The sequence below is a fragment of the Arachis ipaensis genome, chromosome B04, assembly GCF_000816755.2.
Source record: "Arachis ipaensis cultivar K30076 chromosome B04, Araip1.1, whole genome shotgun sequence".
NCBI lineage: Eukaryota > Viridiplantae > Streptophyta > Magnoliopsida > Fabales > Fabaceae > Arachis > Arachis ipaensis.
The window spans coordinates 74,790,852-74,808,375 of NC_029788.2; the positions used below are offsets into that span (position 1 = coordinate 74,790,852).

The 17,524-nt window shown below is 36.8% G+C and overlaps 1 protein-coding gene across 1 annotated transcript; it reads right to left on the reverse strand.

Moving 5' to 3' along the window:
• LOC107636561 lies at positions 4,367-5,428 on the reverse strand. The gene is made up of 2 exons (XM_016340061.1): positions 5,305-5,428; positions 4,367-5,220 (listed from the first exon to the last, which is right to left on the reverse strand). The coding sequence occupies exons 1-2, from the start codon at positions 5,426-5,428 to the stop codon at positions 4,367-4,369; spliced, it is 978 nt and encodes a 325-aa protein (XP_016195547.1).

Genomic DNA, 17,524 nt, shown 5'->3' on the forward strand with positions numbered 1-17,524 from the left:
CCACTTAACCTTCACCTAATACATATATATATGTTCCAATTCAGTTTTCTATTACAAATACAAGATTGAGCTAGGGTTTAGGTAGCTCTTTCCATACCCATATGCTCAATAGCTTGAGCTCACAAGTTCTGGAAGCTAACTTGAACCTAGAACACAAAAATTGGACAAGATTCACCATAGGTTTTCAAGTTTACCAAAGAAAGAGGGATAGAGATTCTGAACCTAATAGGAGGCTTACTAGTGAAATTGTTCAGATAGGAAGGTAGAGCTCGACGCACTGGACGTGTGGCCGCAAACGGTACGGCAATCGGAGCCCGGACGGAGGAGTTATGGTGGATCAAAGGTTGTGACTTGTGAGGGTTGAGAGCTCCTCCTCCCTTCCCCAATTCTGTTTGTGTCCGCTGCATGCAATGGGGAAGAAGAAGAGCTGCTGTTTTGTTTTAATATTTGGGTTCGGTTGGACCTACGGGCCCAGTTTGGGCTCCGGTTTAACCGGTTCGGCCCTTTCGGTCCGATTTTGGGCTAAATTTTTGAAATTGGTATCAAAATTCTCATTTCGACGAGCTCTATCCTATTTTGATATTGGTTTTGCATTTTTAGCTTTCCTAATTAAAATTCAATTTATTGACTAATTATTTACCAATTTTAGCGGGGTTTACATCCTTCCCACCTAATTAGGAAATTTGCCCTCAAAATTCAAACTCAGCTATCTGAGAAGAAGTGTGGTTAGTCCTTGCACCTGTCCGATTTGAGTTCTTAAGTACGTTTCCCACTTCCAGTTTTACTTTTTACATCCTCTAGTACATAACTTCTACTCTGCCTAGCTGTTTGGCCATGGTATCTTATTATATATCCTTGCCGAGGTTACTCGAAGCGTGAGATCCTTCCTCAGTTGCACTGATTCAAGTTCTAATACGTGATTGATATTAGAAGTGTACTCCTGAAGTTGAGATGTGTTACATGGTACCAGTTTGGAAGATATAGGATAGAGTTATCTGATATGCCACTGATGATTGGATTTTTGATGGTTTAGAATTTCACAAATGAATTCTCGTTGCAAGTATAGTTCCTAAACCAAACAATAATCCTTTCATACAAAAGATTGTTTGTCACAAGTAACAAACCCCTAAAATTAATAACCGAAGTATTCAAACCTCGGGTCGTTCTCCCTAGGAATTACAATGAAGTGTCTTGTTATTGGTTATGGATTGTATTTTGGGGTTTTGGGAATAAAAGAATAGAAGAAGATGAATGTAGCAACAAAGAATTGAGAGATAGAAGGAGATGAAAGCATGAATTAAAATCTAGATCTAAGATTATTGAACTAAACATAATCCTAATTCTAGAGAGAAGTGAGAGCTTCTCTCTCTAGAAACTAACTCTAACTACTAAACTAAGCTCAACTAAACTAATGGTAACTAACATCTAAAGTATGAAAAGTCTGAAAAGTCCCCCCATTCCCCCTTCAATCCTTGGCTTAAATAGCATCAGAAATGAGTTGGATTGGGCCCACAAGGCTTTAGAATTCGCTGGCCACGTTTTGCTTTAAGTGAACTAGGTGGCAGCAACAGCGCGTGCGCGTACTTTGCGCGTGCGTGCCACCATACATGGTTCAACCATAGCAAATCTTATATCGTTTCGAAGCCCCGGATGTTAGCTTTCCAACCTAACTAGAACCGCATCATTTGGACCTCTGTAGCTCAAGTTATGGCCGATTAAGTGCAAAGAGGTCGGCTTGACAGCTTTCCGGTTCTTCCATTTCTTCATGAGTTCTCCAACTTTTCATGCTTTCTTTCTTCATTCCCTTGATCCAATCTTTGCCTCCTAAACCTTAAATCACTTAACAAACATATCAAGGCATCTAATAGAATCAAGGTGAATTAAATTTAGCTATTTTGAGTCCTAAAAAGCATGTTTTCACATTCAAGCACAATTAAAGGAGAATATACAAAACCATGCTATTTCTTGAATAAATATGGGTAAAAAGTGATAAAATCCCCAAAAATCAATACAAGATAAACCCTACAAATGGGGTTTGTCAGCCACTGGTCTAATTCTCTTCAGAATTCGACAAGTCCGTCCTTGCCATTATTCTAGGTCCCAAAACACTTTAGTTTCAATACCTTCATCTTGAATCACTCACTGATTTCAGCTTGTTAAAGTAACCATCTCAAGTTCAGGACTTCCTTGGTTCATGTAATCCTTTTGTCGGTTTTTCATAGTAAGATTGTTAACTTGAATTTGTGTAACTCTTCTCTGCTGCCTCGGCTATTAAATTCAGGAACTAAGGTATTTGATGCTCTAGTTTTTATCAATACGGTAGTATTTAGCACTCTGTGAAGCTCCATCTTCTCCTCTAGTCCTCGATAATCTAATACGAAACCGATAATTACTCTTTCTTACTTCCGACGTAGAATCTTCAATGGTTGCAGCATTCCGAATAGTTTCTGGTGGTCCTCCTTTACTTTCTCATGCTTTAACACGCCATTACATGCATTGCCACTTTATTCTTTATTTCTGATAACCCAAAAACATCTTCTTTGATTCATGGTACGTCTTGGCAGCTTCACGGTAACTTCGAAAATCCTTTCTCGTAAGTTTCAGACAATAATTTCTCGTCTCAACTTCCGATTTAGACACATAACTCCTTCTCGGTATCTTCTTGATTCAGCAGGTTTTAATACTTTTAGTAGCTCCTTATCACTATTATTGCACTCCCTAAGCCCTTAACCCTACGATCTCTATTTCGGCATTTGCGTTAGGCATATAAATCTCTTTTTAATTCTCTTTTGTTTACCGAACTTTGATATCTTTAGCGGCTCTTTATTGTCTCGCTATGCGTCTCGCATCTTGTCGATACCATCTTGTAAACTGGTAATGGACTTAGTCTGACATTTTCACTCTACACTCTCATTCTCTAACTTAGAACTTCAACTCATCTAATATTTCCTCCTTTGAAATTAACGTCCAAGAATCCCTTATAAACTTCTTGCTTAGGGCGTCTACTACAACCTCATGATGTTGCATCAGCACGCTTCTTATGTCCCCCAATAATGCATGGTAGTAATTTCTTAAATGGTCCATTAGGTTTAACTGATACAAGCATTGGTATAAAGATCAATCTTCTTTCCATGGTTTAAAGGCTTCCAGTGTATCTTGGTATTTCATTCACATGGTGCACCTCATTGCATCTATTTAGTCACGAGCGATATGATCGGTGAGGATTAAGGTTTTGAATTCCCTCATAATGTCGCTGGTTTACTTTCATGTTCCAAAGTCTTGCTTTAAAGGATTAACACTCTAATAATTGCATCTAAGAGTTATGCGTGACGCCAAAATCCAATACGAGTTTATTTTTCAAAGAAAAGTTATGTTCAAAGGAACGAACGAGTAGCACAAATGGCGTTCACAAGGATTCAAAAGAAAGTCTTACATACAGTTAATCGGAGTTGTACAGAACTAATGGAATGCACAAGAAGAGAAACTTAGTTGCATCTCAGGGAAGAAGTTCGGATCAAGCTTGAATAGAAAGAATAAGACTTGTCGAATTGAATAGGTTCTAGTTGGCTTTAAAGGAATGCAAGTTTCCACAAGGGAGCAATTTCACGCACCACAGATCACCAGGATTCAAAAGTTATATGATTATATTAGGATGAGTTCAGGCTGAATTCAAAAGAGACAAGCTTTGTACGAGTATGGAACAAGATCAGAAGAACAATAAGTTGGGCTTTTACAGAAGAAGGTTCAAGATAGGACTTTCAATGTAGGCTATAAGAGAAAGGTTAGATTAAGCCGTGAAGACTAGTTGGCACGCCCTCGCAAAAAAACACTTAGTTGAACGATCCTCTCTTCCAGTACTCTCTTTAACTCGGTCTTGAACTCTACTGATTCTAATAATGTCTTCACTTGTGGTGCAATCAACACTGCTCCGATTTTTGACACTACGTCTATGGCAAACTCACGCTCACTCTAAGGTGGAAATTCTGGTACATCTTTAAGAACGGTCTTGGAAACTCTCTCGTATAGGAATTCGGTCCCACCTCGACTTGTCTTTCGATCAATCAACAACTAAGGGTTGAACTCGCTCTATTCCTTTTCCTTGAAATCTTAACGTCACTAGATTTCAAATGGTAACTCCGCATAGCTCTCAACGGTTCCAATTCCTTATGTATAATTCACCCGGCTTCCACTTCGTCATTCTGATTCTTATCTTCCAAGAACCTAACCACTCATCTAAGTTAGCTAAGTATCGCTCCATCTCAACAACTAGTAGGCTTCGACTAATCAACGGCTCGGATTCCACGATCATCAAAACTTGTCGTGCTTCACAATTGGATCATACATATATTAAGGATACACAAGGTAGTTAAAACTCGGCTGCTAGCTTATGGTTACCTCGGGTCTGAAGATCAGATTCGTCTGCATCTCGGCGTTTCTTGTGTGGACAGTCTCGAGCTATATGCCCCGGCTTCCAGCACTTGTAACAAACGCCTAGTCCGGCTCTGTGCGGCTCATCTAGAGTAGTCTCTCCATAGCCTTCCTGTAACATTGCTGACTTCATGGAGTAACATTCTGCGAATTGACTTTTCATAACCAATTCAGGGAAATCCATTAACCTTTGCGGACTCACGCAGTTGAAGATGTCTCTTCTAAGCCCTTTCTCATACTGAACACACTTCCACGCCTCATAGTCGGCTGGATTTCCTTGACAAACTCTTGAGAGATGACACAAGTTGTTGAATTCACGGGTATAGTCAGCAACCGATATATCTTCTTGCTTCAGTTGCATTAACTCCAATTCTTTTGCAATGCGAATAGCATGTAAGAAATATTTTCCGTAGAATTCCGTCTTGAATCTACTCCAAGGGATATCTGTTAACTCCATCTGCAAGGTGTGATATAAATCCTGCCACCATTCCTGAGCATCTCCCTCCAACATGTAAGTCACTATTTCAACCGACTGTACTTCCGGTATGTGCTGAGTGTATAAGAATCTCTCCACATCTCGAAACCACCAATCAGCCCCTAGCGCATTGGCATTTCCGTTAAACTGGGATGGACCACTCTTGAGGAAATCAGTAAGGGTCATGGACCTATAGTATTGACCTGTGTTGCTCGTACCAATTACCCAAGCTTCTATCTCGGGGTCCTCGCATTGGTTCGGTCCTAGGATTCTCCTTCCAGTTACCTCGCTCAGATTCGCGAGTCGACATTTGGTCCCTATTCACACCAAACAATTGATATTAAGGTGATCAATCTCAATATCTCAAGTTTAGTGCTTAAGAGTCCCAAATGCATGCTCACGAATATGTATGCTACACATATCAGTTAGATATCCTAATAGCACATAGACACATACATAGAGAATGCACAATAGCATATCCAGTCCATCCTCAGGCTTTGTAGGAATGAACTGCTCTGATATCATAATGTAACACCCTACTACACAGAGTTTTATGCTTAAGTCGTAGAACAGAGGTAGTGTGGTGTTACGGACCTCTAAACAGCAAAGTAAATACATAATAGAGAAGAAGATAATATACTAGGAGCCTTGAAACAAAATGGTAAACAAAAAAATTGCGAAAATTAAAAGCGCAATACTCAACGGAAAGGATTACTTGCGCGCGCTAAGAAACCTAATAGGAACATGATAAAAATAAGCAGAAGAAGAAAGGAAAGCCAAGGAAACATCATAACTAGCCCCTGACACAGCCTGCGAAGCTAAGGCTGGCCGGAGGATACATATATACATATATATACATAAGTGTCCCCAAAATACACCAAAATACCAAAGTAAACTCATATCTCTCTCTTAACCTCTAATAGGAGCAGCATACACAAGTCACTTGGAGAGTAGCTAAATATATATGTACATATATACAAATAGAAAGCCAAAATACGCCCAAGGACTACTTCGCTTCCCAGGATCCAGACGCCTAGCGAGGAGCCTCTTGACCTGCATCTGAAAAACAACAATACAATATGGAATGAGAACCGGAGGTTCTCAGCATGGTAAAAGTGCCACGCGTATAATAGATACGGTCCTGAGAATGCCATAGGCAATCCTAGAACTCCGTTATTCAGTTATTCAACTTAAGTACTAAACAGAAGCCATCAATAGGGGTAGGTATTCTAAATCTACCTAATTTACTCAAGTTCAATCCTAATCTAACACCAAACCGTTTCTCCATTTCCTCCATTCCTCCATCATTCATAATGCAACAGGAACAAGCAACCAAACAAGTTCACGCACAAGTAATGAGCAGATAGTACATAGCAAGTATAACAGGTAGCAGGTGATATATATCAATTAGGCAAACCCAGGAAATGCATAGCAATTAAAACAAACAAATGCATATGATGTATGTCTGTCCTATGGCTGATGGGGCCCATCTGTCGGTTATCCAGCCAACCCGACAAGTCCGAAAACCTTAGACTGTCCCCCGTCACGCATCCCCAAGAGTCTATGCATAGAGTTCATATTCATTCATCATATAATCACTCAATGGGGGCTATCCATACCCGGGAATTTATACGTGCCTGGTCACCCTTACGAGGTAGGGTCAACAGAGTATCGAGAATCAACCTGGAACACGTGATGGCGAGCCACGGCTTTTACCTAGAGAAACTCGTATCTCAGATATCATTATTCATAAGTCATTTCACATTTATAATTAATACATAATCATTTATCAAGCCATGGCATTAAACTTCCTTTAACATTCTCATCTTCTTATAAAACTCCTTATTTTACCTCTTACTTCACCCTCAAGTTACCTTATTTTCCTAGCTTCAACTAGCTACTGGTGTTAGTACCTTACTTTAAGCCTTAAAGGGAAGAAAATGGAGGTTTAGAAGTGGAAAATTGGTTTAAAAATAGCCAAAATCGATTTTTGCAGCAGGCAACATCCATGCGTACACGTAGGCCACGCACACGTGTGGAGCGTACATCAAGTCACGTGTACGCGTGAGTCGTGCGTACGTGTGAATATGCACACACGTGTACACATGCCTCTCGCACATGCGTCGCCAAAATTCCTCGCCACGCGTATGCGTGAGCCACGCGTACGCGTGGGTGGACATTTTTCAAAAAAAATGGGCAGAATGCCCAGAAAGCGTGCAGCAAACCTGTTTGGTCACCCTGAACTCAGATTTAAACACTAAACTTGCAATGTCCATAACTTTCTCCACAAAATTCCATTGTCCACGAAATTAATATCAATCAAAAGCTCTTAAAATCATCTTTTATTTGCAGCAAACCACAATTCAATCCAAAATTTGAGGTGAAAAGTATGGACCTTCAAAGTTCACCCAAAATCATTTTCTCCAAAACACTTCCAAACCCCATCTTCACCACATTTCTAAATCTTACCTTTAAAACCTACATATTGCTAACATAACCAATCTCAATTCATTAACAACCATTCAAGCTACCATGAATCAATCCAATGAGCCATATCCACAACTTTGCCTTAACATATATGAGCAACCCTTTACATAAACCATTCTATTAATGCAACTATCAACTCTTCACACACCTTATTCCATTAACACATTTATTAACTCTTCATACATTAATTCATCAACTCATATAACAAATCTTTATTAACAAACACCAACCATAATCCATCATAAATAAATACAAGAGCATACCATTAATAACTTCCACACCTCATAATTCCAATACATATTCACCAACAAATTTAATCCAACAACATTACAAGGCTAATCATTAAATACAACAACCAATTCAACTTATCCTATGGTTCCTCTAACCTAAGTTTTCACAATACTATAAATATTAAATATGCGAAACTTAAACCATACCTTGGCTGATCACTTAATTCACCCAAGGCAGCCTCACAACACAAAATTACAGCCCCTCCAAGCTCAATCAAACAGCTCCAACACAAGCCTTGGTCACCAACAAACCTCCAAGTAATCCCAATTCAAATCCAATGCATAAACACCCACTTAATCTTCACCTAATACATATATATATATGTTCTAATTCAGTTTTCTATTACAAATACAAGATTGAGCTAGGGTTTAGGTTACTCTTACCATACCCATATGCTCAATAGTTTGAGCCCACAACTTCTAAAAGCTAACTTGAACATAGAACACAAAAATTAGACAAGATTCACCATAGGTTTTCAAGTTTATCAAAGAAAGAGGGATAGAGATTCTGAACCTAATATGAGGCTTACTAGTGAAATTGTTCCGATAGAAATGTAGAACTCGACGCGCTGGACGCGTGGCCGCAAACGGTGCGGCGATCGGAGCCCGGACGGAGGAGTTATGGTGGATCAAAGGTTGTGAGGGTTGAGAGTTCCTCCTCCCTTCCCCAATTCTGTTTGTGTCCGCTGCATGCAATGGGGAAGAAGAAGAGCTGCTGTTTTGTTTTAATATTTGGGTCCGGTTGGACCTACGGGCCCGGTTTGGGCCCCAGTTCAACCGGTTCGGCCCTTTCGATCCGATTTTGGGCCAAATTTTTGAAAATAGTATCAAAATTCTCGTTTCGATGAGCTCTATCCTATTTTGATATTGGTTTTACATTTTTAGCTTTCCTAATTAAAATTTAATTTATTAACTAATTATTTACCGATTTTAGCGGGGTTTACAATATTTGACTACTATTATATAAGTTTCACGTTTGTTTTATTATGCACATTAATTAAATTATAATTTATTATTTTATTTTGTATGTTTTGAAATAATACAATCGTACTATAAGGATGACATCTATCTACTTAATATACTAAAACTGGGTTTTTCTCTAACTAATAAAGGTGAGGTGTCGATCCCTCGTGACTCCGTTTTCCCTCCAAAATGAATGCGCTTTTCTCTATTCTTACAGTCATAATTAAATTTGATATAATTATAGTAAGTCTCTATAATTATAGCAATTTAAACCTGCTGCATATATAGTAATAATATTATACATATTTATATATCTCCTCTTTTATCTCTTTCCTAAAAATTTTGGCAAGTATCTCCATTAAAAATGCATACTGTGTGTAATTAGTGTGTGTATATATATATAAGTCGTAATAGTCAATTGTTACAATTATTTATTATCTAGAAAATTCGTACCTCATTCATAGTTCTTTTTCTCTTTATTATTTTTCATACGTAATGGCTACAAGCTATGATTCTATCAACAGTATTACCTAATACCTATAATAAATTATGTAATGAAAATGTTTGGAAAATAAAGGTAAGGATTATAAGGTTATGGAAAGTCCCATCCAAATTCGACAAGAGTAAGACAGCTTACCTAGAAATGGTTCTCATGGATGATAAGGTAGGTTGATTATCCTCCATGATTTCTTTAAGTGATGCTAGGTCCAGTTTATAGATTTTTTTTTATATTTTAAATTTATTTGATAAGTAAACCCTTGGACGAATCAACGACAGTGCGATGTAATAGAGTTATAAGTGCTAATAGTCTTCATTTTAAATTTGTTTTACAGTGTGATAAAATCCATTGTTCAATTGAGAATTATTTGGCAAAGATGTTTGAGTATGATCTGATCGAGGGGAAAGTTTATGTCTTCTCAAATTTTCTGATTGAAGAATCAAGCGGAATTTATCTTCCGACTACACATGTGTGTAGAATAACTTTTAAGAAGGAGTCACGTATAGTAAATACGATCGATGATCGTAACATTCCTGACAATCATTTCACTTTTCTCGATCATGCTGATATATTGAGACAAACAAATGAAAAAGCTAACTTATTTGGTACGTAGTTAATTTGTATTATTATTATATTGTGTTATTCATTTATTTGTCTTTAATTTCATGCTTTTAATTCATTTTTTTTAATTAGATGTTATTGGACTCTTGACCGAAAAAAGAGAACTTATATCATGGTCAAAAGTAGAAAAAAGTGGCCATTACATTGTGGTTGATCTCCATAATTTGTAGTATGTGAAGATTTAAAATTTCACCATTAGAATTCATTTTGTAACAATTATCTATTCATATGCAAAATCTTTTTTTATTATTATATCTTATTACTTATTTCTCTTAATTTTCGCTTTTATTTAGAAATGAGGAAAAAATTAGATGCACACTGTGGGATCAATTTACAACTCAACTACTGAATTATCTACATGATCAGCAAGCAAAGGAATAGATACTTACTATCCAATTTACAAAATTCAACAAGGACATTGGTAAAGCATATTGATTTAACCTTTTATTTGACATATTTATTAATATTATATTTATAATCATGTTATAATTATTTTTAAAAATATCTTTTAAAAAAATACTATTAATATTAACATATGATGTATTAAATAGATATTTTAAAAGTAACTGTAGCCTATGAAAAAATACAAATTAACGTAAATAAATATTGCAAAACATATATCTATACAGCTCTTTTTTTTTTATATGGGACACAGTCCAATTAGACTCTATTTACCTCAAAAATTTGCTAACCCACCTAAGCCCAATCACAAACAAAGCAAACACTCTCTAACCTAACCATTCAGTGATTCAACTCCCTCACCTACCCTCATAATTCTACCTTCCCCTCCTCCCTTGAAAAGTCACGTTATTGGGTAGCAATTTTCCTCACTTACTATGAGAAACCTAGCGGCTATTCAATTTCTTGAAGGGAATAAAGGTCAGTTTAGTTTCTCGGTATGACAATTCTATACCATGTCGCATTACATGGATAGCGGATGATGAAGCTTATTTAACAAGGGGATGGTCTGAATTTGCATGAATTCTAAATGTTCAAACTTATGATGTTGTTTCAATTGGTTATCGTTACGAGAATGACTCTAATAGTCTAATCTATACGTGTCTAAGGACTAGAATAAATTAAATATTATTTAAATAATTTAGTTCTAATATTGGTATTTAATTAAATTAGTTTTAGAGAAATTTAAATTGTTACCTCAATTTATATATTATGACTATTCTTCTTGGATATGTTATTTTTAAATTTTTAATATAAATTTTTTTTTTCGACTTTTAAGTTTATTTTTTTCCTGGATATATGTATCACTTTTTTTTCTTTTTCTTTTTTTGTATTTCAGATTAGTAATGCAATTATTAAGAGAACTGTAATTCATCAATAGATTAGAGTGATTAAAAGTTTAATTATATTATGTGGACACAAGATTGATTAATTAAGATTAAAGCGTAGTAAAAGAAAAAGAGTCACAATACGTGATTTTGCTTTTTTTTGCTAATATATAAAGATACGTGAAATAAAAAAAATTAAAAACATCATTATTTAAAAAAAATTGTTAATCATGCGTATTGAAGGGGGAATTGGAAAATATACATGGATATTAAAAATAAAAAATATTTGCACGATTGTAGAATAAAAATTAATCATACATATATAAGGAAATAATTATAACAAAAAAATGATTAATATATGTGATTTAAATATGTTTATGTATAATTAATATATATGTATACATAGATAAAAAAATATTTAAAATTATTTAACAAAATTAATATATTGATGGTGGTTATTCTTTTTATTAGTTAAAAAAACATCCTCTCTCTCTTAATTTTATTAAATAATTTTTTTGTCAGAATATTTTTAACTTCCTTTGTAATAAGTATTTTTTAAATTATCTAATGCATAAAATATCACATCTTTTTATTTTATCTTAAAAATTTTATGTTTTTTTTTATATCAAAGCATTACAGTTTATTATATTATTATATATTATTTTTGTTCCACAAAATAAAAGGTAAAATTTTATATCTTTTTTTTGTTACTTATTTTATTTTATTTTGGCTATTTAAATTCGCATGTATATGATCAATATATTTTTTATTATTTATGCAATATTTTTACAATATTTTTTTTAGTTTCACTCAATATGCATTTAAAAAATCATCTTTAAATCCTAAGCCATGTAATTCAAAGATCATTGCATTCATATTTTTTAAAATTTCAAAAAATAAAAACTTTTGTATTATTATAATTAGTTGAATGAAAAAATAATAACAATCACATCATACTTTTAATTAATAAAATAAAATAATTTATCAAATTATATTAAATTATTAATTTTAGTTACACTTAAAAGTGAATAACACTTTAAAAATAACTAAAAAAAATTCAAAAATCTTATGTGAATCAATATGTATATAAAATATTATGTAAAGATAAGTATAAATATCAGGATAGTAACACTACGCTAGGCACGGTAAATACCGGCAAAAATTTGGAGGCCACACATCTCGCCGCCGCAAAGTTTGCTGGGGAAAGCAGAACTCCTTCGCGTGCCACAATCATCAGCGGCGACTCCATCAAAAACGCCGCCAGGACTATGCCAGGCACGGTAAATAGCGGCGAAGATCTGGAGGCCACACACCTCGCCGCCGCAAAACATGCTGGGGAAGCAGAACTCCTTCGCTTGCCTGATCATCAGCGGCGACTCCATCAAAAACGCCGCCAGGTGAGGATCCAATCTAAAATCAATTTTGTTTTGCCCTCTTTTTTTCTTATAAACCTGAGTTGGTTCCCCCCAAATTTGCAGAAAACCCGCGAAGAGTACTCGGTAGCCCGCGAAGCACACTCATTGCTGCTATTCCAAAACAAAGTTGTGAAGGATTTGTTAACAATTTCTCCTTTTCCCCCTTTTTAATTTCTCCTATAAAGTCTAATTCATTCTTCCCCAGATTAAGCAGAACCCGCTTAGAGTTCTTGGTAGCACGCGAACTCTGCTGCCGTCGCTGCTCCACCGCGAAGGTGCTGCCGATCGTGGGTACTCTGCCCGCCGTGCACGAAATTGTTGAGCCACCCTCCACTGTGCGCCATCCTGAGCTATCGCAGCCTCTCCCGTTCCCTGGTTAGTTCGCCATCCTGTTTCTGTCATACCTTAACTACTTGAAACGGGTGTGTTGATTAGCAAGAATGAATTGCAGTCTGTTATTTTGTTCCTGTCTCAAGTGATGAGACTTGATTGGTTTTAATTAATCTAATCTATCTCTCATGTAGAATCATAAATATAAATGTTTCGTTTTTCATGAAGATTTTATCATGACGTTAAGATCATTAAAGATATTGTGCAGTGAATCAGATAAACTTTATTCCTAATATGTAACTTTAGTTATATTTTTTGGGCTTGGAACCAGCAATTCTTTATAGAAGTATTCTTTTAAGAAAGCACAGAATTTTGCAATGAGTAAGCCTCCTCCCCAATACTTTTCGTGAGCTACATGTTATCTGGGATGCAAGTAATTTTAATGCTATTTTCATTTTGAGTTATTCCGTCGCTTGCTACATAGTTTTGAAAGCAATATATTGTCTAGTCTATTACATATGGTACTCTCCCATCTTAATTGCGATAAACTGTTACTGGTCTTCTTGACACGCACCCCATCTTTTTCCTCTTTTTTAGTTTAATGTAATTTTTTACTATTCATTTAGTTATCTGTGCTATTTCATTTATTTAGACATTGACAAGAGCTGGATTACAAAGTCACGAGGTAGTGTAGAGTATAGGGATGGTCTGAATAGATTCCTTGACTTCGCATTTGCCAATTCATCATCCGATGGGATGATACATTGTCCATGCCCTTTGTGTGGGTTCCGATTTTTTCAAACTAGAGAGGACGCCTACGATCATCTTCTAATGAAACCCTTTCCCCCTAACTATACCTTCTGGTTACATCACGGTGAGAGGATAGTAGACGAGAGACGTAGCGGTAGGGAAGAATTAGAACCAACTGTAAATTCAGGCGATCAAATTCGTGACATGGTCCACGATGCATTCAACTTGCCGGGACTGCAGAGTGACGATGAAGACTCGATGAGGGGTCACGTCGAAGACGTTACGGAGGGGTTGCCGTACATATCTGACGAACCTAGCCGCGAGACTCGTGCCTTTCACGACTTGCTGGAGGATGGCGAGCAGGAATTGTATCCGGGATGCTCAAGATTCTCGAAACTGTCTTTCTTGGTGAGGCTCTACCATATCAAGTGCATGTGCGGAGTGAGTGACAAGGCTTTCAGTTTGATTCTAGAGCTACTGGGGGATGCCTTTGAGCATGCAGCGATTCCAAAGACGTTGCACGATGCCAAGAGGATCATAAGAAAGCTCGGTATTGAGTATAAGAAGATAGATGCATGTCCAAATGACTGCATGCTATATCGGGGCTCCGATCAAGACCTGTCTAGATGCAAACATTGTAAAGCATCCAGGTGGAAACAAAAGACCCGGAAGAGTTCCATAGTAAAGATCAATGCCGTTGTCAAGAAGAATGGGAAACCTCTGCCGGCGAAGATTCTCCGCTACTTTCCTCTGATTCCACGGTTGCAGCGATTATTCATGTCTAGCAAGACATCAGTAGACATGTTGTGGCACAAGAGAGGAACCAACTCTGACGGTTTCCTGAGACATCCCAGAGACGGCGAGGGTTGGAAAGCATTTGACATGAGATATACTGACTTTTCATGTGATCCGCGCAGTGTTCGCTTAGCCCTGGCCAGTGATGGCTTCAATCCTTATGGAAACCTCAGTTCAAAGTACTCAATATGGCCAGTGATTCTTATTCCATACAACTTACCCCCATGGATTTGCATGAAACAAACCAACTTTATTCTCTCTATGATTATTCCCGGTCCTAAAATGCCTGGCAATGACATAGACGTGTACCTACAGCCCCTGATCGATGAGTTCAAGCAGTTGTGGGCCGGTGTTGATACCTACGACGCCAGTGAGAAAAAAACATTCAAGATGCGTGCTGCGTTGATGTGGACTATCAGTGATTTTCCTGGCTTGGGCAATTTATCTGGCTGGAATACGTACGGCGGGAGAGCTTGCCCCACGTGCAATTTGGACGCCGAGACTAAGCGACTCACCTTCAGTCAGAAATGGTGTTATATGGATCATCGTCGCTTCCTGCATTGCGATCACAGGTATAGACAGGACCTGAGTAGATTTGATGGTAAGGTAGAGGATAGATCCCCACCTACCAAATTGATTGGCAGGGATGTCCTGAGACAATTGGAAGGTGTGCCCGTCTCACAGGGCAAGGTGCAAGCGGTGGGCGGCAAAAGAAGGCGCGGACAGCAAACCGTGATGCAAGATGAGTCTCCCTGGAAAAAGAGGAGTATATTCTTTGATCTGCCCTACTGGGAGAACAACGAATTACGTCACAACCTTGACGTGATGCACATAGAGAAGAATGTATGCGACAATATTGTTTACACCATGTTGAACGAGAGCGGTAGATCCAAAGACCACCTAAAAGCTCGAAAAGATCTCCAATTGATGGGAATCAGGCAAGATATGTGGCCACTTGAAGGTGGAAAGTATCCCGCTGCAGTCTTTACCATGTCCAATCCACAGAAGGATGTCTTTCTTAGGATTATCAAGAATGTGGTCTTTCCTGACGGGTACTCTAGCAACATCTCTCGCTGCATTGATTTAAAACATCGCAAGTTACACGGGTTGAAGAGTCATGACTGCCACATTCTGATGGAACATCTATTGCCAATTGCGTCAAAACATGTATTGCCCACCACAGTGGCCGTCGTCCTGGCTGAGTTATCAACCTTTTTCCGACTAATATGCAGTAAATCCATAGATCCTCAACAACTTTCTCTCCTTCAGGATCGTGTGGTCAATACTCTATACCCTTTGATGATTACTTGGCTCTAATGGTTCAATGCCAGGTCCCATTTGGAAGCACCAGTCATTCGAACGAGTTGCAGTGGCTTGCATGCGGTCCCCTTGATCAGGCCAGACGCTATCAGGCCTACAACGTCAATGGATTTAAATTCAGAACCATGTCGAGGGAGGAAGGAATGAAAACACAGAATAGCGGTGTCTATGTCACTTCAGACACTAGAAGTTATGCAAGTAAACGGGATGCCAATGTTGCTGTTGGCGGTGTCTCGTACTACGGGAGATTATTGGACATCATCGAACTGAATTACAGTGGTCAATTCACTGTTGTGTTGTTCAAGTGTCTTTGGGCAGACACCACGTCAGGCAGAGGCATCCGACACGACGTGTTGGGCCACACCTACGTCAATTTTGCCACTTCGATTCACACCGGTGATCGAGAAGACGATGAGCCGTACATCCTGGCATCTGAGGCACGTCTTGTGTTCTACGTGGAGGATGAGGTGGACAACGGATGGAGTGTAGTATTCCATGTAAAGCCACGAGATTTGTTTGACATGGGCGAGGATTTTGAACATTGTGAGGTCGACCTTCACCCCCAGGCTTGTATGACTACGATGCCTGAGTTTGATGTCGAAGGCCTGCGGCTGACAAGAGACGGCGATTTAGAGGAATCCACTAATGACGGGGTTGAAGATTGTGATGAGGCCGCCGATTCCTAAAACACTAGATGTCCATCAATCATGTAGCTCATATTTTAATATACTAAAGGTTTACAAATAAGCTTTTGGGTCCAACGCTTATACATCATGAAGTACACTTGATACATTTGAAAGATTCAATTAATTTACAAAATATCTGAATTTTCAAAAAAGGTTCTTTATTTGGGCAGAACTTTTGATAAGTGTGTTATGAATAATGATGTTTTAACAGCTCTAATTATTTGTTTCAAAATATATATGTAACACATAATTAGGAGAAATTATCAAAATTACATGCTGTAACTAGTATTGAATTATTTCTCTGCCCATTTTATTTATTTATTTATGTATTTATACATTTACTTAAATGAGCGATATTCTGAGAGCGTGTAATATGCATAAGTTTAGTAATATATCAATTAAATAATATTATAAAAAAAATTTAATTTATTATTTTATAATATCATTTTTTAAAAAATGCATGTATGCATATAATGAATTCTCTATTTATGTTTGTTAAAAGTTGAGACCGAATTGCAAGTCAGCGTACAGTACATCACGTACGTAATGAATACTAAACCATATAAATTAAAATTATTTTTTTTTTCTTTGTCTTCATCCCTTCTAAAGTATACATTTTTTTCCTTAAAAATCGCTTCATTCTTAATTTTCTATGTAAACCATATGGATGAAAAAAATATATACTCCATCTACTCTCAATCTTTTTTTTATTGTGTCTTAATCCAGTATAAATAAACATCTTTCATACTACCACAAATATTTAAAAGGTTATAAGCACTTTTTTTTATAATTATCTTAAAAATGGAGGAATTTTTGGCATGGTTAATTATGAGTCATTTTTTTTGTAATTTTTTTAGAAACAAAAAAAAAGTAATACATAATTAATTTAATAAATGAAAAAAGTTACAGAGAGATTAAAATTAATAAAATTAGACAAAAACCTTAAGGAAGAGAATGGAATAAGAAAGAAGACGAAGTATTTAGAAGTTATGCATGAAATAAAAAAGTAACCATAATATGAATGAAAAAAAACTTAATTGGTAATTTACTTTTTTTGACCTTTTTCAAAATAGAAAGATATATTAGTTACTTATTCTTAATAGGGTTAAGATGGAGAAGCGAAAATTGAACATCAAACTTTCCTATTCCCTTTATATATTATTATAAATATTTGTGTTT

Excerpts from the sequence above, each read along its gene's own strand:
- LOC107636561 (XM_016340061.1), bottom strand. The coding sequence starts at position 5,428 with ATGATATCAGAGCAGTTCATTCCTACAAAGCCTGAGGATGGACTGGAT. Across the intron at positions 5,221-5,304 it reads TATGTGTAGCATACATATTC|GGACCAAATGTCGACTCGCG; the intron begins GTGAGCATGCAT and ends TGGTGTGAATAG.